The sequence below is a fragment of the Palaemon carinicauda genome, unplaced genomic scaffold (assembly GCF_036898095.1).
Source record: "Palaemon carinicauda isolate YSFRI2023 unplaced genomic scaffold, ASM3689809v2 scaffold402, whole genome shotgun sequence".
Taxonomy (NCBI): Eukaryota; Metazoa; Arthropoda; class Malacostraca; order Decapoda; family Palaemonidae; genus Palaemon; species Palaemon carinicauda.
The window spans coordinates 67,896-94,675 of NW_027171654.1; the positions used below are offsets into that span (position 1 = coordinate 67,896).

Here is a 26,780-nt window from a genome sequence, read left to right on the forward strand (position 1 = left end):
TGGTTTTGTTTAACGTAAATGTAAGTCGAGATAAGTGCTGTAATACATTTATATACATAGAGAGGAAGGTACTTATTGTGAAATATATTAGCTAACAGCTATTCAAAATTACCGCCAATCAAGTATGACGTTACAAAGGAATTTATTACCAAATTTTTATGTAAAGTATAATGTACAAAAGTCAGTTTAACAGAATTAAAGCTTTAGTTATTAGTACCCAAATTTTAAATATCGAAACAGAATTTTCTCTGCATTGCAATGTGAGGTAAATATTCAATTTTGCAACGAAAGACAGTTTAACCTTTTTCTATTTGTGTATATATTACTAACAACCGTAGAGTATAGGCTGTTCAATGTTATGATGTATCTGCCTAAAAAGAATTATGCATATCGTGTACTGTACGTGAAATGAATTAATAACTATTAACCCTTTTCCCCCTAAAGGACGTACTGGTACGTTTCACAAAACCCATCCCTTTACCCCCATGGACGTACCGGTACGTCCTTGCAAAAAAATGCTATAAAAAATTTTTTTTTCATATTTTTGATAATTTTTTGAGAAAATTCAGGCATTTTCCAAGAGAATGAGACCAACCTGACCTCTCTATGGCAAAAATTAAGGCTGTTAGAGCAATTTTAAAAAAAATATACTGCAAAATGTGCTGGGAAAAAAATAGCCCCCTGGGGGTTAAGGGTTGGAAATTTCCAAAGAGCCTGGAGGTAAAAGGGTTAACACTGTAGACTACATCTTGCATACAATCATACTGCAGACCTCCATGTACAATCGCTGATGATGTATACACATGGGCATTCCATAGAAAGTACTTTTGGCCTTTATTTCCAAGTCAAGTTTTTCAATGTCCCCCTCTTTGTAGTAACTCATTTTGCAACCATTTCTCTCTTGATTTTCAAGCTAACCGATGATAAAAAGACAGAGATAAATTTATCTCAGCCAAACAATGATCAAAAACCCCCAGAACAGAAGAACGAGGTACAGTATATTTCAGTCTGTTGAATAGACGTGTCCCCCCACTTGTTTTAAGTGTCGCCTCATTCGCTGTGTCGGGACTTTTTCAAGAATCGCTTTGGGTGGCCGGCCGTTTTTTCTTTCTGTGCTGTAAATAGAAGATCTGTTTTTTGCAATATTTTTTCTTTGTATTTTTGTCTGTGACAAAAAAAAATCTTTGCACACTAGATGTTGGTTCATCTATGAAAGATGTGGCCACTTTTCTCTTGACTAAATAAATGCTCAATTTTTCATAATAGTGTTTGCATGCATTTAGAAATATACTTTATATACTTTATATACTTCAAACTTTTGTGTATTGTAGGTACCAAAGGCTTTTTCGTTTTTGTGTACTGTAGATATAAAATTTTTGCTTTTTCTTAGCTGTACTCTCAATTTCATAACATTTTAAATCATCGTATCACCCATATATAGTGGCTATCAGATGTATAAATTTTGCTGCATGCCTATGAAAAATATGGAAAGCTTTATGATATTTTTTACAATAGGATAATCATGTGACTTTCATAGTGTTGTCTTCATATATTTCTCATCTTTTATGATCGCTTTGATATTCCAAAATATCTTGTACTTGTGATGATGCAATATCTTACTTGCATTATTGGTCTTTCTTTTGTAATGTCTCATTTTACGTCAAATACATTTGTATGTCAAATAAAACTCTTTATTTATTTCCAAAGATATATTTACTAATCTTTAATAAGAAAATTATATTACAGACTATTTATATGTGTGGTTTAATTAACCAGTGTGGAGATTGTGCTACTAATTCTTCTGGAACTATTGGCCATCTCGTCCCAGCAAGACGTTCTCTTGGCGCATTGCATATAAAGAAGCAACATTCAACAATCTTCTTGACAGAAGATAGACCTGAAAAAAGAAGAAAACCAATATTAGTCATAAGCACCAGTAGAATCCTATCCCTGACTGCATATGTTCCTACTCTAATACAAAACCTTAGTCCTTTAAACAGATAAAATCGGTGTACACTGTAATCCAATGGAACACCCATTATTATTATTATTACTAGCAAAGATACAACCGTAATTGGAAAAGCGAGATGCTATAAGCCCAAGGGCTCCCACAGGGTGAAGGCCATGTTCTATCAAGCAGTTGGTGTTGTGAAGAAGCCTAGAAAGATTTGTCACCTTTCGATACGGAGCGTCAGTCGCCTTTGTGGTTCTTTCCTCCCCCCTTCTCAAACTGGGAACTTGCATTACTTCTGTCAGTCAATCTGAGATATAAATTGGAAGGAATAGAACTCGGTTTGTAGCCTTGCCCCATATCAGATAGTGATTTAAACTACCTTAGCTTGGTCCTAAGACTTGTATGTAACTGTACTTATAAATGATGACTTTGGTCACTGGAGAAATTTGTCCTTTTATATGTTTTTCAGGTACACTCTGCATCAAGTGTTGAGGTATAACCCAGATGGACTCGTGTGGCCCCAGTGAAGTGTGTTGGTGTAACGCCCTTGACAGCGCATACGCTCGGTATTCCAGTGCTATGGTTCCAGTTGAATATGCACAACTAGCTTCTCTCCCTCTGTACGGTCACATAGATCTTAACACTTCAGCATGCAGAGTTTGAGAAGGATAGCTGCTGCTCTTTTCTTCCATCTCATTCAATGCAAGGGAGGATAATTGCAAGAAGTCGAGCAACGCTCGCTGACTGGTAGCTTTGTTGCCAGTCAACTGGATGCGAGCCCTATGTGATGACTGCTATTGTCACGCTGATCGAAGATGGGCGGATTTGCCAAAGCACCTGCACCTTCAGCCAGTTGATTGGACATAGAGCATAACCAAGATGGTACTTCTGGACGTAGAGCATAACCATCAACCAAGATGGTACTTCTTAAGGGGATGATTGCATGACGCGAAAGCAGAAAACTTTGGCCCTGTTGACGGAGATGACAGAGATCAATGTAAAGCTGGAGAAAAATGTACTATATGAATAATTTCAAAGGTTGGTCATCAACCTTTAAACAGCATGTATTCACTGCCTTCTAGTTGAGAAAGATTTCGTACGTTCACTAGACGTAAAGGATTGAATACTATTCACCATGCTTCTCCGACGTAAGTACATGCTTATTTTGATCAAAGGAATAGTGTATCAGTTGAAGGCCATGCGCTCCGAACTATCCAGTGCTCCGTATGCAGGAACTCGTCGCCATGGGGGCCAATTTGCACAGGATGTCTTTTGAAGCAACTGGACAATGATTTGATCTGGGTCTCTTCAAATACAACTGCTTCTCAGGATTAAGACACTATACCTGTTTTTTATCACAATCTGTGGCTGTGATTAATTGGTTGCAGTTCAATCTGAGCCCAACCTGGCCACGTTGATTGATGCAATAGAAGCAAATAGTCATCACACAATCTCCTCTGCCGGTCCTGGAAAGCAGTCCTGTCTTGCTTTGGTGATGTCGACTTGGCCGTCCGTCGTTGTTGGAGAAGCTTGTGACCAAAAAGTTTTCAACACCAGATATTCTCCTGTGAGACTTCATTTACCAGCAGTCTAGGACCTCTCCTTGCATCTTGATACTTAGGAGCAGGAGGTATGTGATTTCCTCATTTGCGAATGTAATTTGAATCTTTCCCTCTCCAGATTTGACGGATCAAAGGAGAGATGGGCTGCACACGCGAACAACCTTTTCACTTTAGGCGTGTGGACTGTAGATGAACAGCAACTCCTCATCATCCCTGCAAACTACCAGCAACAACTGAAGAGTCATTCGATCATGCTGATGTCCAACAATAAGTCTGTAGTGGTATACATAAACAAGCAAATAGGGACACTCTCCCTACCCCTCTGCAAGTTGACGGAGCAGATGCACGTCTGGGCAGCATGCTGTGACTTAGACTGTCAGCAAGTTGGCGGAGCAGGGGCACACACACAAAGACTGTCAGCAAGTTGCCAAAGCAGGGGCACGTCTGAGCAGCATGCTGTGACTTACTGCTATTTACAGCTGTCAGCAAGTTGGCGGAGCAGGGGTGCATCTGGGCAGCATGCTGCAACTTACGGCTGTCAGCAAGTTGGCGAAGCAAGAGACGTCTGGGCAGCATGCTACGACTTTCTGCTGTCAGCAAGTTGGCGAAGCAGGGGCACGTCTGGGCAGCATGCTGACTTACGGCTGTCAGCAAGTTAATGAAGCAGGGGCACGTCTGGGCAGCATGCTATGACTTACGGCTGTCAGCAAGTTGCCGGAGCAGGGGCACATCTGAGCAGCATGCTGTGACTTACGGCTATCAGCAAGTTGGCGGAGCAGGGGCATGTCTCGGCAGCATGCTGTGATTTACGGCTGTCAGCAAGTTGGCGGAGCAGGGGTGCGTCTGGGCAGCATGCTGCGACTTACAGCTGTCGGCAAGTTGGCGAAGCAAGGGACGTCTGGACAGCATGCTACAACTTTCTGCTGTCAGCAAGGTGGCGAAGCAGGGGCATGTCTGGGCAGCATGCTGACTTACGGCTGTCAGCAAGTTAATGAAGCAGGGGCACATCTGGGCTGACTTACGGCTGTCAGCAAATTGGTGAAGCAGGGGTACGTCTGGACAGCATGCTACGACTTTTGGCTGTCAGCAAGTTGGCGAAGCAAGGGATGTCTGGGCAGCATGCTAAGACTTTCAGCTGTCAGCAAGTTGGCGAAGCAGGGGCACGTCTGGGCAGCATGCCGACTTACGGCTGTCAGCAAGTTAATGAAGCAGGGGCACGTCTGGGCAGCATGCTGCGACTTTTGGCTGTCAGCAAGTTGGCGAAGCAGGGGCACGTCTAGGCAGCATACCGTGACTTAAGGCTGTCAGCAAGTTGGCGTAGCAGGAGCACGTCTGGGCAGCATGCCGTGATTTAAGGCTGTCAGCAACTTGGCGAAGCATGAACACGTCTGGGCAGCATGCCGTGACTTAAGGCTGTCAGCAAGTTGGCGTAGCAGGGGCATGTCTGGGCAGCCTGCTGTGACTTACGGCTGTCACGTTGGCGAAGCTGGGGCACGTTGGCATGTTTGGGCAGCATGCTGCGACTTCGGCTAGACACTTTCCGAGTAGGATGATCTTACTGGTAGATCAGCTTAGTTGCATATGAAAATTATAAGGACACTGGTCCCTGCACATCCTTGCCTGGCAGAAAGGCTTCTTGCACTGTGGGAATTACAAATGACTCTAATCAGGAACTCTCCTCTCTAGGATGATTTCAACACCCACGCAATGAGCTGGATGCCTACACATTTCTGTTATTCAACCTCTTAATAACATCGACAAGTCATGATGACCTCAGTGGCTCCCCAATGTTCACAAGCCGAATGGTCTCTCCCAAACAGCTGGTTGTACTTGTCGATGTCGCGAGTCCACTCTAAAGAGGTACTGTCCGTGAATTACCAGCCACTTCATCTATGTAGACTGTCATCAGTTCTCCCAAGCGTGAGGCTTTTCTTGCATAATGTGAAGGAGGCCCATCAGTTCTCCCAAGGGTTCTCACAAGCGTGAGGCTTTTCTTGCGTAATGTGAAGGAGGGCCATCAGTTCTCCCAAGGGTTCTCACAAGCGTGAGGCTTTTCTTGCGTAATGTGAAGGAGGGCCATCAGTTCTCCCAAGGGTTCTCACAAGCGTGAGGCTTTTCTTGCGTAATGTGAAGGAGGGCCATCAGTTCTCCCAAGGGTTCTCACAAGCGTGAGGCTTTTCTTGCGTAATGCGAAGGAGGGTTGTGGTTGATAAATACTTGTGAAGAGCTTCGAGCAGTCTTTCCCTCCCCTATACCTCGAGCCCATGTAGTGTGACATAACCTTTGTCATACAGGCTACTGAGGCCATCAGTTGAGGATATAATACTAGTCTTGTCTTTTTCTAACCTTGAATGGTGGAGAGACTGGGAAAGTTGCATGGGAGTTTTTCATCAAGTCGCAGGGTTGATGATCAATTCTCCATCTACCTTTTCATTGACTCCCGGACAGGTTACTTTGCCTATACGAGTGAATCACCCTTCATTTTCAGTACCAATGAACATAACTGCCAGAGCCTTTGATATACCTGCTCCTGTGGCTTTCCACACTGCTTTTTCCTTGCTTTATTTCATTACTGGTAGTACTCATTAGAGAATCACCCCTGTGTCAAACAGAAGATGTTTTCATCAATCTCGTGCGAGAGACATCAAACAGAGTTTCCTGTCAGTCCTGGTTGCTGGTTTCTTGGTCATCTGCAGAAGACTCATGAATAAGACCAGGGCTATCCAGCAACTTGTAAAATCTTTTGTAGCATGGTGTCCATCTCATCTAGCTGGGGATCTCGAGTTTCTGCTGTTGCCAGCTTGTTGAGAAGTTGCATCAAGTTTGATTTGTCCAGGCATGGCTGAATTGCTCACCTGGAACAAAATGGTTCTCAATGGCCTCTCTCTGGTTTATGTTTCTGCTAGATTTGGCAAGGACTATTGGTGCTATAAAAGTCCTTAGCCTCCTTTAAATTTGCAGTTATGTCTCAGGTTTTCTTGTTTACAGACATGAACATCTTGTGGTTCTCTTTTATTGGTCCTCATAAGCTGACGTCTACATTGATTTGCTCCAAGATGCAGTCTGCCTATAGCTTTTGACCAGTCGCTTCTGTATTCAAGATCATTGGTACATCGTCAGCTTCAGCAAATTGTCTGTAGATTGCAGATTGAACCTTTCTTTTCTTGCATGGCTAAAAACAGCAAAATTCTTCAATTTTCTTTGAGACAGGACTTAGGAGGGTTTCAGATGATCTTGTCTACCAACCATTTTGTTGAATGTAGGTATGCAATTTTCCAAGCCTTCTGGGCCAAACGTATTGGAGTGTGATTTTGATATCATCCGTAGTTAGTCGAGCTTCTACTTTCACCGTTTCTGGATTTTCACAGTCTATGGAAAGCATTCTTTTTCCAGAAGGTACTGTGGTATACCGAACATCAATTGAATGTTCATTCCCTAGAACGATGTAAAAGTTTACTCTTCCTTTGCTTTCTGTGCACCATTAAGATCTATTATATGAGTTCCCGAAGACGACTGTCTTCACCTTATAAAGCTGGTCGCTATCAGCTTTTTGACAGAAGAGACATTGTTCTTTATACAGCTGACATGTTTAGGACCTCGTGTATGGTGCTAAAGATCCTGTTGATGGGGCGGATTTGTTCATTTCAGTGCTGCTGCTTTTCTGTCCACGTTTCTTTGCAATGTGGTTATCAGTAGCTAATAGGCAAGCTCTATAAGAGTTGATCTTGGCTGGTTAATACATCCTCCTCAAGATGGCCGGTTAATACATCCTCCTCTAAATGGCTGGTTAATACATCCTCCTCAAAATGGCTGGTTAATACATCCTCCTCAAAATGGCTGGTTAATACCTCCTCCTCAAAATGGCTGGTTAATACATCCTCCTCAAAATGGCTGGTTAATACCTCCTCCTCAAAATGGCTGGTTAATACATCCTCCTCAAAATAGTTAATTCATATGTATGATTGTCTTAGGTACGTGAGCTTTCGTCTTTGGTAGTTGCATTTGTATAGAAACTACCTGATTTGTATAGTGTGTTCTTTGAACAGCCTTTCAGATATCAAACTTCAACATAGCTGCCGTCGTGATCCTGACCCTATTTTCTACCATGCCCAGGATACGCCATTAGGAATACATCCGGCGATATTACACCAGCTCCTCCCTTTATGTCAGCTGACTGGCATAGTACACACTACAGTACTTCCAAATGATAGACACTTAACTTTTCCAGAAGCTTGTGGTTCGTCAACTATATTCATATCCTGAAAAATAAATAAGTTATACAACCGTTACCAATTAATGTCCAGTACAGTAAACTGTTCATCATACATAAATCAGACCTTAGTTTAACCTAATGACCAATTTGTCTTATCATTTCTACAACTATAAGCGTAGGGTTCCTTTGGCCTTTAAAATGATGGCTTAGCTATCAAAATAAAAGCTTTAGGTTATTTAGAACCTCAGATATTTATGAAAATATTTTTCTTATTATGTAAAACCAAGATTGCAGCCATATGGACTTGAACAATTGGAAACATTTTTTTTCAAAAATATTACCCATAACAATCCAATGAAAGTCAAAATCCAAACAGTGAACTTGACTATCAAACCGGGATAATGCATGATGGAAAATTTTCCAATGCAGATAAAAAGTAACAAAGTCACAGATATCTTGCCATCTTTGTGCTGCTGCTTCTTTTTGTGAAGCACCTCTCAACACCTTGCAGGGAATGGAAGTATAGAGAGAAATAGGGAAATTTATTACTTGATGCCTGAAGATCATGGAGGCAGAGAAGTTAAATGACAAACAGACTAACTGTAGAATGTATCTGCAGATGAGCCATACCACAGATACATACGTCGAAGTTGGACGAGATATGGTAAACAAAAGATGGGCCTGGGCCCCACACTAGTCTCCATAAAACATAACTATTGAAAAAATATTAAGTAAAAACTATAAAAGCTGAGGATCTTTTAAGTCTGTGATATTGTTATTTTGCACGAAAGAAAGCTCCTGTAGTTTGGCAGGAATGAGGCAATTGGGGCTATTCCCTAACGGTACAAAAACTGATCATCGTAAGAATACAGAAGAACTCGCCAGTTATCTTGAAATTGGCAGTTGTAGAGTTGGTTTCTAAAGAGAGAAAAATTTTTATAACAAAATTATATAAAAATTAACTATTTAAGAAAGGAAATTGAGCTCAGACTGAAACAATGATGGCACAACAAGGTTGAAAAAGCAAAAGCAAAAGCACAATAGTGCTAAGACAGATATTGAGGAATAGTGCTAAGACAGATATTGAGAGACTGGAGTTTCCATTATCGAGCGGAACAAAGCAACGAAGATGTTATTTATCTTATATAGGTCTAGATAGGCAAAGTAGAACCTCTCTTCTTGATTAGTACAAGTTACTCCATTGCAAGGAAGTAGGGAGAAATACTCTATCAAGGTTATCTTCCCGTCCTTCATCGACGAGCAGTCATGGCACCATAAGTGAAAACTTTTTTCATAGCCATTAGCTTGAAACTGTAGGGTTACTATACACATATCAAAAACAAAATTCCTATTCTCTAATGACCAAACAACCACCTAAACCAATTATGTTGTTACAATTTCACTAAATGAAAATGAAGCACCACCAGTACCCAAAGAACAACAACTCTACCGGTTATCAGCCGATACAGACCCACAGTAGAATTCAATCTTCCCATGAGGTTTCATAACATTCCAACCAAAGACGACAGGGTGATGTTCTGGTTAGACATTTAGCATCTACTCATGGATGGCAAAGGCAAGGGACAGTGACATCGCCTTATCGAGCAGGACAATGCCCTAGAGACTGACCATATATGCAAATGATCAGCACCCAAGCCCCCACTCCACCCAAGCTAGCACCAAGGACGACTAGGCAATGGCTGCCGATGAATTGGCAGATAGACTAATAGGCTCCTTAGCTCACAAGGATGGCGAGGTTGCAGCAACCAAAGAAACTAGATTATTTGAGCAGGACTCTAACCCCAGTCTGGCGTTCACCAATCAGGGATGTTACCACATCCGTCACCGCAACCCAATCACAAATAACAACTTCAGGAATACAAATAGTATTTAAACCTTGAAACCTGATTGCTAACTGTAGACCAGATCAAGTTATTGAAACTTATATAAAAACACCCGAGACTGCAATTTTACTGTTAATCCTTTTACTCCCAAGCTATTTGGAACTTTCCAACCTTTAACCCCCCGCCGTTTTTTTTTTTTCAAGCACATTTTGCAATATATATTTTTTAAATTGCTCTAACAGCCTTAATTTTCGTCAGAGAGGTCAGGTTGGTCTCATTCTTTTGGAAAATGCCTGAAGTTTCTCATAAAGTTATTAAAAATATGCAAAAAAAATTGTAAATGGCAGTTTTTTGCAAGGACATACCAGTACGTCCATGGGGGTAAAGAGATGAGTTTTGTGAAACGTACCAGTACGTCCATTGGGGGTAAAAGGGTTAATATCAAATTGGTTTTGTCCGCCACATTGGCAACTCATGCCACGTAAAATCAGTAGTTAAATATGGGGTTATTATTCGTTCTTATATAATCAAAATTGCTTTTAAAAGACATGAAAACAGAACCATAGTCATCAGAGACGAATTGGAAACTTAACTATAATTATTGCGCCACCATATAACATCAACTGGTTGTAGTAATAGTAAAGACGGCTGAAGTTCCCAAGGTGGTCTCGTCCTATGGATAGTCCTACCTGAAAGATAAACAACGGATTAGAAAAAAATTCAGTATATCTTTAAAATATAGGGGAAAAACAAAAAATATAAATTTTGTTTTCACACCCTACCAAGATAGATAAAAGTGGATATGCATGATGTGAGAAAAACTAATTTTGAAATATCAAATTATGTTGATCTTTAAAAAATATCTTATAGAAATACAGGTACCTGCAAATATTTTCCCCATTGGAGCCCCTGGGTTTATAGCATCCTGCTTTTCCAACTAGGGTTGTAGCTTAGCAAGTAATAATAATGATAATAGTTGACTGATATCACAGATATATATGTAATTAAGGTTATGGAAAAGTCACATAAAAGTTATGAATTGATAAAAAGATTCCAGAAAGAATAAAAAAATTAGTATAAAAAAATTAGTTTTAAAAAACTATATATCAACGACCGAAGCTATGAGAAAATATATGTCCCTTCGTCTATCAAGAGGCTGAGAAGCTATAATTACAAACCCCCCCCCCAAAAAAAAAGTACATACAGTGGAATTGCAATCAAGAAGAAGAAACAAAACCCCATACATACTTAACTGTAAGCGGGACAAAGTTAAAACCGAAATCTCAAGTGTTACCCTTCGAGAATAAGAATAGAAATTCCTTTACTATAAAATTAATCTGTAGAAATTTAAAAAACCTCATCATCAAGTTTTATCTGTTTAAAGTTGGGAGAAATGTAAACGAGATGAAAATAAAAAATATCGGCAGAAGCAAATGACACAGTTACACAATTGAATAAGTTGCAATTCAGCATTTACATTGGCTTATACATACATACATATACCAAAGGCACTTCCCCCAATTTTGGGGGGTAGCCGACATCAACAAAGAAACAAAACAAAAAGGGGACCTCTACTCTCTACGTTCCTTCAGCCTAACCAGGGACTCAACCGAGTTCAGCTGGTACTGCTAGGGTGCCACAGCCCAACCTCCCACATTATCCACCACAGATGAAGCTTCATAATGCTGAATCCCACAGCAATTCAGTTGAATGCTAAACTAAGGCGATATATAGAGAAATACAGTATCGTGTTAAGATCCCAATTAACTTGAACCAGCAACAGAACTATACTTTAATTTCCCAATACATAAAACAAAATAATTTATAAGAAAATAATGCAAAATACCTATCCTGTCCGATCATCCTATTTATTTGATTAGTATTCTTTTTTTTCGAGTCATGATCAAATGATGTCTGTCCTCTATGCTGTACAAAATTGTTCTCTAACCCTTCTTGTTTATTTCAACAAAACATGATTCTTTTAAGTCACACCATTATCAAAATCTCTTCCATTAATTCCTGGTCAAACGACATATTTCTACTGCATATCATACAGGCTTTGCATACCTCTTTTAATTCCCGTCCAAACTCCATATTTCTACTGCATATCATACAGGCTTTGCATACCACTTTTAATTCCCGTCCAAACTCCATATTTCTACTGCATATCATACAGGCTTTGCATACCTCTTTTAATTCCCGTCCAAACTCCATATTTCTACTGCATATCATACAGGCTTTGCTTACCACTTTTAATTCCCGTCCAAACTCCATATTTCTACTGCATATCATACAGGCTTTGCATACCACTTTTAATTCCCGTCCAAACTCCATATTTCTACTGCATATCATACAGGCTTTGCTTACCACTTTTAATTCCCGTCCAAACTCCATATTTCTACTGCATATCATACAGGCTTTGCATACCACTTTTAATTCCCGTCCAAACTCCATATTTCTACTGCATATCATACAGGCTTTGCATACCACTTTTAATTCCCGTCCAAACTCCATTTTTCTACTGCATATCATACAGGCTTTGCATACCACTTTTAATTCCCGTCCAAACTCCACATTTCTACTGCATATCATACAGGCTTTGCATACCACTTTTAATTCCCGTCCAAACTCCATATTTCTACTGCATATCATACAGGCTTTGCATACCACTTTTCCTCTCTACCGATTGTACATTCTTTATTTTCCAGTGTTCGTCTTACTATTTTTAAAGTCTAAGTATATAAATATTCAATCACCTTATCTGTTTAGCCACAAGTGTGTGGCCAGCGTCTTCTTATTGTATATACTTCATCCCAATGGTGTTAATAGAATCTTATACCAATTGGTTTTCCTCATATAAAACTATATCGAGGAAAGTCGATATGTTACTTCACTTGGTTCTATATCATGACAAAATTGCTCTTAAATAATAATTTAAAAAGATTATCTCTTAAACAATTTCCTCTCCCCAGGTTGTGTACGCCGAACTTGACCTGAGCAAAGGGGAGGGAGACAAGAAATTGGAGTTGAAGTCGGAAGAGAAGACCCAATACGCACAAATAATCGGCACCGTCACAGACAACAGAGAGGAGGAGAAGAAAGAATAAATCAAGCTGAGTTTATACTTGTGGAAAAGAAAAAAAACATTATTTAAAAGAAACAAGATTTACATGATAAAATCCCTTTCTCCCATTTTTATTTTAGAATGTCAACTCCAGTCATCTGAACCTTACTTAGAAATGTTAGAATATTTAAAAATACAGTTATAAATGAGAAGTAAAATATAATAGTGAGATTTCCCTAAGTATACACAGTGTGTACATTTTATAAAAGACAATACACACCTATGAAGAGTCGGCTTCAACGAGTAATTTGTATTTTATAGTTTGCTTGTCGAAGGTCAGACCTTCTAAACACTTTTAAGATGTAGTTTTGGTTTTAATTTCAATGTAGCAGTCCAAGGCTATTTAATGCTTTATAGAAAACAAGGAAAATATTTAATAGTTAAATCTTGGATGCTGTGATTCACACGATCCTAACGCTGTTAAAAGCATCGTCGCATGCTTGCTCAAGCAAATTTCAAAAGCATGTCATTCCGTTGGACCCAGTCGGCTATTCGACGTGTAGAGGTTGTTGCTTTTAAACTTTAATTAAAAAGAAATATTAAAGTTTGTTTTTTGTAACTTTAATCAGTGTGTTCAAGGTGTTACATTTTTTGTAAACTATTTTTAAGTCCCCCTTGAAAACTTGTGTGTTTAACATAGATGTGGCTTTCTCAAAAGCAAAAAAACAATGTGGTAAACACTGCCCGAGCCGACGTGAAGTGGCCCCAGAGCAGTGAGACAGAAAGCGTACATCGGAACTACCACATCTCATAAACTGACTTTTTAGAAGTCGATGCCTTTCAAGACATTATTAGCAGTAAGTTGATATAAATAATTTAGCAAAAGTGTTTTAAGGAATATTTTTCTTTTTTTTTATTTCTGATGATCATAAGACAGGTCCTTTAGTTTTTCTTTGCCTTGAGGAAGGGTTTAGTTATATTGCTTAAAATACATAAATTTCCAATTCTCCAGTCCAGGATAATTTGACTTTTATAAAATTGGAAAAAAATATTTTGAAATATAAGATTATTAAACATATTACTGTATTTCAATCGATCAGTTTTTTTTTTTTTTTCAATAGCATTTAAGTTTTTCCAAGGATGGAACGTAATGATATGGACTATCGACCTACTAAGGCACAGTACTGCTACAAAAAAAAGGGCGTTGGTGAAAACAGGAAAACTGCGATATCAGGAATTTCCTGCTACATGTACGTTCTAGACTTTAAACACCATTAAAAAAAGGCTTGACTTTTCTCACATCCAAATTAGATTTCTTATTTTTAGAATCAGGAAAACTAGCCAATCTCTACGTCCAGTTCGCGCAGTTTTCCTATCGACACCGACGATCGCGTTTGATGGCGAGTACGAATACACTCGAAGCCGAAATATTTCCAACGTGACTATCGGCTTTTTACCCACCAAAATGTGCTTTAACTTTGTACAGCAAACTTCTCCCGGACATCAAAACCGCGAGGGAATCGAAACGACCTTTTCCCCACTTCGTGCAAACGTATAGATTTACGAGTCGATGTTTTTGTGTAATCCCAAATGCACGTATATCTGTCTCCCGATAAAAGCTGTGATTTAATTTCGTTCCATTTCACATTCAACGTTTGTAACTAATCTAATTGGATTGACAGTTTTAACAAGATATACGAGGAATGAAACTCCCTAAATCATAATATGGTAATAATAGAAATTGAAATTAACATCGTATTTAAGTCTCCAGCTTATAATTTTAAGTGTATGACCATCCTTGATTAATGTTAAGAGTTTTAATTTTCTCAAGATCTCATCACTGTTTTTAATTTAAAATTTTAGTTATACTCGAACGGCCGCGTCGATATACGCATCTCAATTCACCGGTCACATTTTTTTTGTAGCTTATGGATAGTCAGAATTATTTTTCATAAGAATATGAGTTACATATTAAGACAAATGTATAATCGTAGTTTTTCAATGTTAGCTGTACGTTTTTTCATTTCGTATTCATTGCAGTGCGCGAGTGAATGTTATTAGAATAACGGCCTGTTGCCTTTTTTACTCTGGGCTTAAGAATCGCGTGACTGACGACGTAGAATTATTTCTGTACCTGATGTAGATGATCCAGATTATGTGTGTGTAACTTATACTATAAGTCGATTCTTTTCAGCGAGGCAGATTTGCACCGACTCGCAGGGGGTGCCCTTTTAGCTCGGAAACGTTTCCCAATCGCTGATTGGTAGGACAACATAATTCTAACCAAATCAGGTAGCAGGATTGATTGAAAGTTTAATGGCATCCTGACATCTAAGGTCGTTGACGTCGATAGATCAGGTAGCAGGAAACTTTTTCTGCTGCCAGTCGCTGCAAATGCGCCTCGTTAAAAAAATTTGAGTATAGATCTTTTTTTTTTCTTTTCTTTTTTTAATCTTTAAACCATAACCAACTTGATAATTACAGATATGGTTTCCAGTCTGTATTGACAACAAAACTAAAATTGCATTTATGCAGTTTTAACTTTCAACCTCTTTTTTTTCTTTAAACTACAGTTCTTTCATGACTTGATTTGCTTGGGGTTGGGAATATATGTGTTGCGTAGAACATTTAACATTTATACAGTGTGTGTGTGTGTGTGTGTGCATGAATAGACAACGGTAGTTGTAGTTGTGTTAATTTGTAAATTAAATTGGTTGAATCTTAGGTGCACTATTTGAAAACTAATAATAAAAAAAAAAACATGAATGGATGCTTTTTTTTAGTCGTTTTTGACCAACAGAAACGTTAACTGTTGAGCCGACAGCTCGCGTTTATTTTTGCAAAAGATATATATTGATAACGTAGCGACTATATTAGGGACAAGGGACTCTTCCAGACTCCAATTGTGTTCATCTGTACGATGTTTATGTGATGTCATTTGTTCATATTTTTGTAAATGCTACACAACCCGTGTTAACTCTTAAGCCCTGCCCACACTATCGAGGATGCCCAACGGGCAAGCAGCGATACCAGGCCACAATAGTTAGTGAAAATGAGGGTTGATGACGTCAGAAGCGGGAAAACCGAAGGCAGGGATCTGGCAACACTGTATGATGCCAGATCCCTGTCTGTGGTTTTCCCGCTTCTGACGTCATTAACCCTCATTCTTACTAACTATTGAGGTCTGGTATCACCCCGTCATATGCTCGATCGTGTGGACGGGGCTTTGGTCGGATGAAGAAAGGGCGTTGCTATTCCAGTCTCATCTGTACGGTGACGCCGTCGACTTCTCGGCGACTAGCACGCAACCCGAAGGTCTCAAATTACATTTAGAGTGAAGTAGTTAACCTGCAAACACTGATCTGTCTGTAAATATATCCACTATGCCCACATATGCTTGACAAACACCTCTGTTTTAGTGTAATTTTGTATTGTTTGTCTACTCTGCAACAAGACTTCCCGTGTAAACAATGGTTTCTTTATCCTCCTATAAGAATTGTGCTTGGTGTGTTCGGAAGATCTTATTCGTAAATTTTGAAAAATACTAAATTGATGATGACAATAAGATTATAACCCTTTTACCCCCATGGACGTACCGGTACGTCCTTGCAAAAAAAACTGCTATTTATGTTTATTTTTTGCATATTTTTTATAATTTTTTCAGAAACTTCAGGCATTTTCAAAGAGAATGAGACCAACCTGACCTCTCTATGACAAAAATTATGGCTGTTAGAGCAATTTAAAAAATATATATTGCAAAATGTGCTTGAAAAAAATAACCCCATGGGGTTAAGGGTTGGAAAGTTCCAAATAGCCTGGGGGTAAAAGGGATAATTTACTTATAACATTTTTCTCATTATTACTAACTAAAGTACAACCCTAAATAAAGCAGGATACTATTAAGCCCTAGGGCTCCAACAGGGAAAAATAGTCCAATGAGGAAAAGAAATAATGAATAAAAATTATAAAACATCTGAAGTTGAAAATCATGGTTGGTGTGTTTGGATCTTATACACAAATTTTTGAAAATAGTAAATTGAAGATAATATTAAAGTAAAAAATAGTAAATTGAAGATAATATTAAAGTCGAAAATAGTAAATTGAAGATAATATTAAAATATTACAAGTTACTCATATCATTATTGTTATTATTACTCACTATGCTACAACCCTAATTGGGAAAGCAGCATACTATAAGCTCAAGGGTTCCAACAAGGAAAAAATAGTCCAGTGAGGAAATGAAATACAGTACACTACGTAAGAGAAGTAATGAATAAAAATGATAAAGTATTCTGAAGATCCTATGATAACGTACCTTCAGTTTACTAAGGAATATTTTCTTCTGGCCATCTGTTGGAATAAAGTCGAAACACTAAAACTTGGAAGGAAGAGAGAGTTGTTCTTCATTTTGTTAAGTTCATTTCAAATAAAAACCTGCAAAGAATGAATTTGTAAATTGTGTAATTTTAATTTTATAAAAATAATTCAGTGTTAAAAATCACAATAAGAAAAAGTTCAAATGTATTTTTGAATCCAAAAAAAAAAAAAAAAAAAAAAAACTTTTTCAAACAAATCCTTTATGTTAGATTACATCTTAAAAATTTGCATAATTAATATAAAATTAAATTTTTCTTAGAATTGAGTTTCACAGTATATTTTAGAGGAGTCTAGGCAATACTTCCTGGGAAAAATACATAAAAATACATTAAAATATGACAAATTCGGAGATAATTTGTATTTTTCCTAACCATACAAACCTTAGCTATTTACATTGGGTTTACCTTTCGGCGTAGCTGAAATGACGAGCCAATATTTTTTAATGAGGGCTAACTACCCCCACGCTAGTTAGCGGGGGTAGGGGAAGGGGTACCTTGCTACCCCTCCCCCTCCACACACCGGTGATTTGCTTCACTTCACTTAGAGGTAGGACTTGACTTGGGGGTCAGGGCTGGCGGGCAAATATGTGTAAATAGCTAAGGTTTGTATGGTTAGGAAAAATACAAATTATCTCCGAATTTGTCATTTGTTCCGTAACCGAAATACAAACCACGCTATTTACAAAGGGTGACTTATCCCTTAGGAAGGGTGGAAAGTCCCCAGCCTTACTGACTTTGGCTTTACCCGGGGGCTCCGCCTCCCAGTGAGTTGCACTTGAGAGAAGGAGCCCCTGCACCTCACAAGTTCCTTGCTTCGCTAGGAACGAGTGGCCTACATAAGTTGTGTGTGGAGGAAAGCGTGACTCGTCCTATGAAGTTGACCTTGAGACCTTTAGATAGGAATCCAGGATAGGACGTTCCCAATACCACCTTGTCAGGGTATGGGGGACGTGACAGTATTAAACTTAATACTAGGAGCACAAGGAAGCATGTGTTACCTGCAGAGGTCGAAGTCAGCTATGCGAAGGCCAGGATGCTGCTTCCCCAAGAGAGGGGAGAATGAAGAAAGAAGTGAGGGTCAGACATACTCTTTCATTCACGCAGACTAAAACCGGGTAACAACGCCCTCAACCTACTGCTACTTGTCCATAAAGGAGCCTGAGGTTAGACCAGCTGTTGTGTAGCCACCACAGGGCCAATAGAAAACGTATCGAGGCTCCTGTGGGTCACGTCCTGCAGGTAGTGGGCTGTGAAGGTCGTTTGACGCTTCCAGACCCCAGCTTGAAGCACCTGCGTCACAGAGAAGTTTCTCTTGAAGGCCAGGGATGTAGCAACGCCCCCGACGTCATGTGCCCTAGGGCGACGTGACGGAGAAGGGTCTGGATTCAAGGCGTGATAGATAACCCTTCGAATCCAAGCCGAGATGGTATTCTTGGTGACCCTCCTCTTCGTCCTGCCTGTGCTAACAATCAATGCTCGCACTTGAGGACGAACTGCAGCTGTTCTCTTCAAGTAATACCTCAGACACCTCACTGGACATAGTAGCAGCTGGTCTGGGTCGCTTGTTACAGAACGGAGACTCGCGATCCTGAAAGTGTCGAACCGTGGATCCGGCACTCCTGGATTCTGAGTCTTGGCAACAAACTCAGGGACGAACCTGAACGTTAACTCCCCCCATCCCCTTGAATGGGCGATGTCGTACGAGAGACCATGAAGTTCACTGACCCGCTTGGCCGAAGCCAAAGCGAGCAGGAAAGCCGTCTTCCAAGACAGGTGGCGATCAGAGGCCTGGCGTAATGGTTCGAAGGGAGGTCTCTTAAGAGCCCTGAGAACCCGAACCACGTTCCAAGGAGGAGGTCTCACTTCCGACTGGGGGCAGGTAAGCTCATAGCTACATATGAGTAGAGAGAGTTCCAGCGAGGAAGAAATGTCCACACCTTTCAGCCTAAAAGCCAAGCTTAAGGCTGAGCGATAGCCTTTCACTGCTGAGACAGAAAGGCGCATTTCCTCCCGCAGATACACAAGGAACTCCGCTATTGCTGGAATAGTGGCATCGAGTGGAGAGATACCCTTCCCACGACACCAACCACAAAAGACTCTCCACTTTGCCTGGTAGACTCCCTCAGAGGACTTTCGCAGGTGCCGAGACATTCTCTCCGCAACCTGTTGCGAGAAACCTCTCTCCGTGAGGAGATGCTGGACAGTCTCCAGGCGTGGAGCCGAAGCGAGGCCATGGCCTTGTGAGGGATGTTGGAGTGTGGTTGTCTGAGTAGCTCGTGTCGTGGAGGAAGTTCTCTCGGGAGCTCCGTCAGGAGCTGCAGAAGGTCCGGGAACCATTCCGCGTGATGCCATAGCAGAGCTAACAGAGTCATCGAACAGTTGACCAAGAGTCTGGTCCTGTTGAGCACCCTTCTCATCAGACAGAACGGTGGGAAGGCGTACACGTCGATGTTGTCCCACCGTTGTTGGAAGGCATCTTGCCAGAGTGCCTTGGGGTCCGGGACTGGGGAGCAGTACAGAGGCAGCTTGAAATTCAACGCGGTCGCGAACAGATCCATGGTCGGGGAACCCCACAAAGTCAAGACTTTGTTGGCTATCTGAGGATCCAAAGACCACTCGGTACTCACTATCTGAGAAGCCCTGCTCAGACTGTCGGCGAGCACATTCCTCTTGCCAGGAATGAAGCGAGCTGATAGTGTTATCGAGCGGACTTCGGTCCACCTCAGAATCTCTACTGCAAGATGGGATAGCTGCTGCGAAAAAGTACCTCCCTGCTTGTTGATATAAGCCACTACCGTGATGTTGTCGCTCATCACCACCACGGAGTGACCCACCAGGGTCCGTTGGAACTGCTGAAGAGCCAGAAAGACGGCCTTCATCTCTAGCAGGTTGATGTGCAGGTACTTTTCTGATTCTGACCAAAGGCCTGAGGCCCTCTGGTTCAGAACGTGCGCCCCCCACCCTTCTTTTGACGCGTCCGAGAACAGTGTCAATTCCGGGGGGAGGACGAGATCATCTACTCCCTTTCGCAGGTTCTCGTCGACCAGCCACCACCGCAGGTACGCCCGTTCCAAAGATCCTATCGGGACCTGTACATCCGGGGAATCGGAACCTTGATTCCACCGGGACTTGAGCCGCCACTGCAGGGATCTCATCCTGAGGCGGCCGTTTGGAACCAGACGAGCCAGGGAGGACAGGTGACCTAAGAGACGCAACCACGATTGGGCGGGAAGCTTTTCTCGCCTGAGGAAGGGTTCCGCCACCCTCCTCAGCCTTGCTATCCTGTCGTCTGATGGAAAGGCTTTGTGGAGATTGGTGTCTAACAACATGCCTAGATAAACCAGTCATTGGGATGGCTGCAGAGAGGACTTTTCGAGATTTACCACGATCATCAGATCCTGGCAAAGACTCAGAAGCCTGTCTCGGTGTCGAAGAAGGGTCGAATCCGAGTCTGCTAGGATCAGCCAGTCGTCCAGATAATGAAGGAGACCGTTGCCGTTCCTGTGCGCCCAAGACGAAATCAGTGTGAACACTCTGGTGAACACCTGAGGTGCTGTGGAGAGACCGAAACACAGCACCTTGAACTGGTAGGTCTTGCCGTCTAGGCTGAATCTCAAGTACTTCCTGGAAGACGGATGGATTGGGATCTGGAAGTACGCGTCCTTTAGATCCAGTGTGCACATGAAGTCTAGAGGTCTCACCGCAAGTCTGACCGTGTCCCCTGTCTCCATGCTGAACCGAGTTTGCTTGACAAACTTGTTCAGAGCCGAGAGGTCGATGACAGGTCTCCAGCCTCCAGACGCCTTCTTTACAAGAAAGAGTCAACTAAAGAAGCCTGGGGAGCCGTCGACCACCTCCTGGAGAGCATCCTTCTTGAGCATGGTCTCGACTTCTGCCCGAAGGGCCCCTTTGCCGATCCCATGGCATAGGAGCTCAAGGACACTGGATTCGCTGTCAGGGGAGGTTGAGATGTCGTGAATGGGACGCGATAACCTTGGCCGATCACGGAGACCATCCAAGAATCGGCCCCATGTTTCTGCCCCCTGTGCACGCAACTTTGTAGGCATCCCCCCACAGGTGGACACGCGGGGGGACTGCCACTCCTAGCGTTTACGGCTGCGGCCGCTCCCTCTAGGAGTTTTGCCTCCCCTGGAGGACTTGCCGCCCCTCTTGTCCTTGACAGGAAAGGGCTGGGGCTTAGACACTACTTTCTTAGGAGCGAGTCTTGGCTAGACTTCCTCCACCTCTCAGCTGTGCGTTCCATATCCTGGGGCTCAAACAATCTTCCCCCAAGGATGGAGGAGTGTCTGAGCCTGCAGACATCCACGGCGGGGACCTTCGGGTGGATCTTCTCGGTCACCGCATCACGACGCTTCAGCACCGAGTTGGCCCACAGGTTGGTAACCTGGTGTGCCAAAAACTCGATGGAGCGAGTGCCCGAGAGGAGGAAGGTCTCCAGGGCCCTTCCTATTGCTCTCCTTAGACAGATTCTCAGAGTGCAATAGGATGCCCAGAGAACCCAGCCAGACATCCAGCCACGAAGTAGCCTGCATGGCGCACTTCGCAACCTTCTCCTGGCTCAGGATCTCCGACGCCGAGAATGTCACCTGCCAGGCGGAGAGCTTCTCAAGTGGAACTCCCCTAGTAAGCGCTTCCACGGAATGGTGGAGGGGAAGAGCGAGGCTAGACTCCATGATCTCAAAATAACTCCTCTGCTGTAAACGAGGAGGTGGGAGGAGTCTGTTCCCGGCAGAAAAACGACTGGAGGAGGCGAAGTCTGCGAGCTGAGCGTTGGCCCTGTCTCTGGCATTCTTCACCCCCTGGGACCAGGGCAGACCAGCGCTGGCCTTTGGGGCTTCCGAGTTCCATAGACCTGATCCAGGACCGTGTCCTTGCCTTTACGAGGGGCGATCTCCGGATCCTTGAACCTGTTGAGCTGCCTCATCAGGCTCAAGACCTGCCAGAAGGCATGCTCAGACTCGTGCTGCTCTCCTCCCTGTGGACTGGCAGCTAAGTCTCCTGTCCCCGGAAGCTCTTCCTGGGGAGACACGTGGACGTTCTCCCGGGGTCTGGCTGGTTCCTGACGAATTCGCGAAGAGGACTTCGGAATCGTCTTGGAGTCCTTGGGTTCCCTCCTGGGCGGGATACAAGACTCCAGCAAAGAGGTCTTGAAGGTGCCTTCCACACGAGTCGGTTCCCCTCCACGAGGAGGAGATTCCCCCCTTGGTGCCGAGGGAGAGGCCGCCGCCTCGCTGGATTCTCTTGAGGACGGAAAATCCTCGTCCATAGGAGAAAGAGAAAACGACTGCGAAGGGGATGAGGCCTTCCTAGCGGACCTCTTATGAACCAACTTCTCCCTGGGAGAAGTCGCCACGAAGTCCACTCCTCTCCTTCTCTTCAGCGGGGGCGAGGCCGTCCTTGGCTCGAGTCCCAGATCGGCTAGTGTCAGTTTCATAGCCTTCACTACCGCTCTCATCAGAGGACCAAACCAGGACTGACGAGATACGAACGCAGTGTCCGTAATTCCCGCTGGAGGGAAGGGGATCTCCTGACCCTTCGGAGTGGACGCAACTGGCCCTACCTGCAAAAAAGAAGGGGAAGAAAGTTGCCTTGACCTCTCCGACGATTCTTCCTTGTCCTGCGAGAGAGACCTGAGCTTGCGCGGAGGTGATCCTGACTGCGACCTGGAAACACGCGTCCCTGCTGCCGCTACGAGCTGCGGAACCCGACGAGAACAGGGGTCGCGCTGGCGCTCGCGCGTGGGAGACTCCAATGAAACGAAAGATCCCATGTCATCAATTTCATCTTGCAAATTATTTGTTCATTTGCAGAGAATAATTTTTTTTAAACGACATTTTCAGAATGGCATCAAAATGATAATGTGCTGTATTATATATTACATCAAAACCCTTTTACTATATAGAATATGACATATGGCAAAGACACATTGAAGAGTTCAGACTTCTGTACTTAATCATAGATGAATTACTTTCAAAATTTATATAAAAAAAAAAAAAAAATAGTGTTCAGGCTTCTGTACTTAATCAAAAATTGAAAATGCAAATGTATGTCCCAAACTGAAGTGGAAACTAAATGCAAATTGTTCACCTCGCACATCTATAAAACTAATTCCTTAAAATCTTATAGATTTTTCTAGTTTAATGTTAGTATAACAGTACTGTACCTTTCTCAACTATTTTACGACTGGCTTGAAAGATCTATTCTCTGGTAAGCCCCTGTAGTCAGATTACAGAATAATCTACCGTAATGCAAAATCGAATGAAAGCCATCAATATACAGTATGTATTTCCAAATTCTTTTAAATGTTACCAATAAATCAAAAGTACTGGTAGTATACCATTTGAGATTTGAGAACAAAGCCCTCAGAAGGATATTTTTGGGAGTTAAATGGCAGGATTAGATTAGAAATGAAACTATAAGAGAGATTACTCAAGTACCATATGTGGATGAGATCATGATGAGGGGTAGATGGAGATTGTTTGACTATGCTCTTCCCACTCCCAACGACAGATTAGTTCACCAAACGTTCAGCTGGGCTCCACAAGGCACTAGAAGAGTTGGAAGACCCAGGCCTACATGGCTGAGGACTATTTCACACTCCCGAGAGATTAGTTCGCCAAACGTTCAGCTGGGCTCCCCAAGGCACTAGAAGAGTTGGAAGACCCAGGCCTACATGGCTGAGGACTATGAAGTGTGAAATAAATGATGAATGGAGAAGTATCGATTCAAAACCTCAAGATAGAGACGACTGGCGAAATCTAACCGAGACCCTTTGCATCAATAAGTGTGGGAGGAGATGATGACGATGTTTAAATCAACCTCCGATGTTCACAATTCAGGTTTCCTCAACCAGGTTAAACATCGTATGAAAATCCTACACCACAATATTGGGGTTTATTGAAAATTCACCTGTATAACCCTTTTACCCCCAAAGGACGTACTGGTACGTTTCACAAAAGCCTTACTTTACCCCCATGGACGTACCGGTACGTCCTTGCAAAAAAATGCTATAAAAACCTTTTTTTTAATATTTTTGATAATATTTTGAGAAAATTCAGGCCTTTTCCAAGAGAATGAGACCAACCTGACCTCTCTGTGACAAAAATTAAGGCTATTAGAGCAATTAAAAAAAAATATACTGCAAAATGTGCTGGGAAGAAAATAACCCCCTGGGGGTTAAGGGTTGGAAATTTCCAAATAGCCTGGGGGTTAAATGGTTAAGGATCGACTTGCTGTAAACGTTGAATGCTTTCTTTTTCTCTACAGGAACTCTATGTAATGTAAATATAAATGATAAAGATTTAATGATGCTCTTAATGATAACATATAGTTAATACAAAATCTATCAATGACCTATAGCCTTATTAAAGCAAACAAAATCTGCCTATTTGACTAGATGATGACCAAGGCTGTATATCTACTGGACAATATATTGCCTTTCTGTAACTACTATATATAAATGTATTGACATTTAAATCACATTAGGGAACCTTCTTGGGACTTACCCTTTCGTCAATATATAGTATGCAATTCATGCATCCTTACAGGCAAACTGTTTCAGGTTTTGCAACTTGAGTATGAGACCAACATTAACAGAAAAAAGACTTTTTGTTGCGACACCAGATGATACAATCTTCCTTGAGCTTTTCATATGAGAAAATTCAAAGATTATACTGTAACCTGATTTAAGGACTCGAAGGCATTTTTAATCGAGAGTAAGTTGCAGTTCTTTTCATAAATTTGCAAGCAAGATCTAAGGCTTGAACTATGCCGTGGTAATCAGTCCTGCAGTGAATACTGATGCAGTGTTTGTTTGATCTTACGAATTTGACGGATTCCTGACATAGATGTCTAGTACTTGGAAAAAAGGACCACCCCAGGCCCTAGGGGGACCTTCAATGCCAAATTGAATCTGGGGAGAGATACCAACAATTGCTGTACAAAGTAAATGTAAGAGGTTGAACAGCTAGATAATAAAAAGAGTACAGCTTAGAGATGATATGAAGCTGCAAAAACTTACAATGACTAGAGTGCTGATTCTCGAAAAGTGTCCACACCAAAGACTCAGTTGAAAACATGGTTTGAGGGCTGACCAGTATCATTCATCGCAAAGATTGAGAAGAAACACACGATCAGGATACCAATCTCAGCATGGGGCTCCTGAAAGTGATCAGGTTCCTACCCAACATCGCTGTTGTAAACCGACTGTCGAATGATTGGCTTCGGGTAGAGGGGTGGAAAGGAAGAAGTATGTAGTGCGCCTATGAATGTTTTAGTATGTCCTCTAATACTGCCCAATGTCAGGGAATGTGTAGCAGAAACAAAGTTCCCGTCCAACTGAATGGCGAGCCGGTTGGGCAAAGGTGAAAATCTGAAGTATGAAGCCTTTCCACTACGTAACGGTACAGACATCTCTAAAGTGTATCCGTTTGGTTAAGAACTGCGAAAGATGCTCCATCGAAGAAAATCACAAATGGAAGCATGTCGTCTCTCAACGTACTGAATACATTACCAATATTACTTGTGTACATTAGTAGTCACATTGCAAGCATTACCAGCAACACGAAACGCAGGAGTCTTTCTTCCGAGAGGCAATTTCCTGAAGTGCTCATGTGCTCCCTTGTGTGTCCCATCTTACTTGGACTCGTCTGTTAATGGCAGTATCTCAGGAGGTGGGGTTTGAGCGGAACTCCCCTTACCTTATTGCCTTATTGCCTATTTTTTGTTTGGGTTCCCCCAGGTCCCTCAGTGTGAGGCACCTCGTATATACACCAGAGAGTTGCTAATGCATCTTCCGGTGTATTTTGCATCTTCCAGTCTTGGATGGTCTGGGATGCATCTAAGGTATTTATCGAGCCTATTCTTAAACACATCTACGCTCACTCCTGATATAGTGAGGAAATAGTCAGTTCGACACCAAGCCCGATCATCTTGTACTTCCTAATCCACTGAAAATGGAATTTAGGGAAATTGTTGGCTGTTTCCTATTGATATTCACAGGTCCTTCATGGTAGACTTGAGTAGAAAACAATATACTTTTCCCAATTTCAAACGAACCCCAGATTGTGACACAAGTGGGTAAAGTAATCTGTCTTGAACCTATAACAAACAGCCTCTCAAGGAGACAAGGATCAGCAAGTCGTCGAGATACCTCAAAGGAAGTATCCCGTTCCAGAGGGACCCAAGCCGAGACCAGCAAACACTCACGTAAACAATTGGGACGCGGTAGACAGTCCAAAGCAAACGGCTTTGAACTTGTACACTACCGTAAAGACTCGAGGATGAAGCAGCGGTAATTTCTGGTATTGACTAACATGTATTTGAAAATCATTTTCCTTCAGGTTCAATGAAAGCAAAAAGTCTTCCTCCCTCATGATAGAGTGCACGATACTTGTCGTTCTCCATTCCAATGAAACCAGAAGGTAGTGAAACTGCTGGCTACTTACCAATTTTGCTTCCCCTAAACCTGGAGCAATCGCTGGTATGGGAGCCAACGTAGAATTGGTTCCTCAATGGCTAGGTGGACCAAACACTGGTGTGGGAGCCAATGTAGAATTGGTTCCTCAATGGCTAGGTGGAGCAATCGCTGATGTGGGAGCCAATGTAGAATTGGGTTCCTCAATGGCTAGGTGGAGCAATCGCTGGTATGGGAGCCAATGTAGAATTGGTTCCTCAATGGCTAGGTGGAGCAATCGCTGGTGTGGGAGCCAATGTAGAATTGGTTCCTCAATGGCTAGGTGGAGCAA

General features: G+C 42.0%; 1 protein-coding gene and 1 long non-coding RNA gene across 10 annotated transcripts in view; one reads left to right on the forward strand and one right to left on the reverse strand.

Annotated features, from left to right (window-relative positions):
* LOC137636837 (fasciclin-3-like) overlaps positions 1 to 13,344 on the forward strand; it is a 70,788-nt gene extending 57,444 nt beyond the window's left edge. For 6 of the 9 annotated variants that reach the window (XM_068369189.1, XM_068369191.1, XM_068369190.1 and 3 more), the window contains 2 exons: positions 914 to 991; positions 12,546 to 13,344. In XM_068369189.1, the coding sequence (XP_068225290.1) occupies positions 914 to 991; positions 12,546 to 12,680 (213 nt within the window). In that variant the 3' untranslated portion in view covers positions 12,681 to 13,344. The remainder of the gene's footprint in view (positions 1 to 913; positions 992 to 12,545) is intronic. The other 3 variants (XM_068369195.1, XM_068369197.1, XM_068369198.1) reach the window with 1 other exon arrangement.
* Positions 10,086 to 26,780, reverse strand: part of LOC137636839 (uncharacterized) — a 34,301-nt gene continuing 17,606 nt past the window's right edge. The window contains exons 2-3 of the long non-coding RNA XR_011043245.1: positions 16,953 to 17,071; positions 10,086 to 10,262 (exon numbers count right to left, since the gene is read on the reverse strand). This is a non-coding gene — a long non-coding RNA (uncharacterized lncRNA). The remainder of the gene's footprint in view (positions 10,263 to 16,952; positions 17,072 to 26,780) is intronic.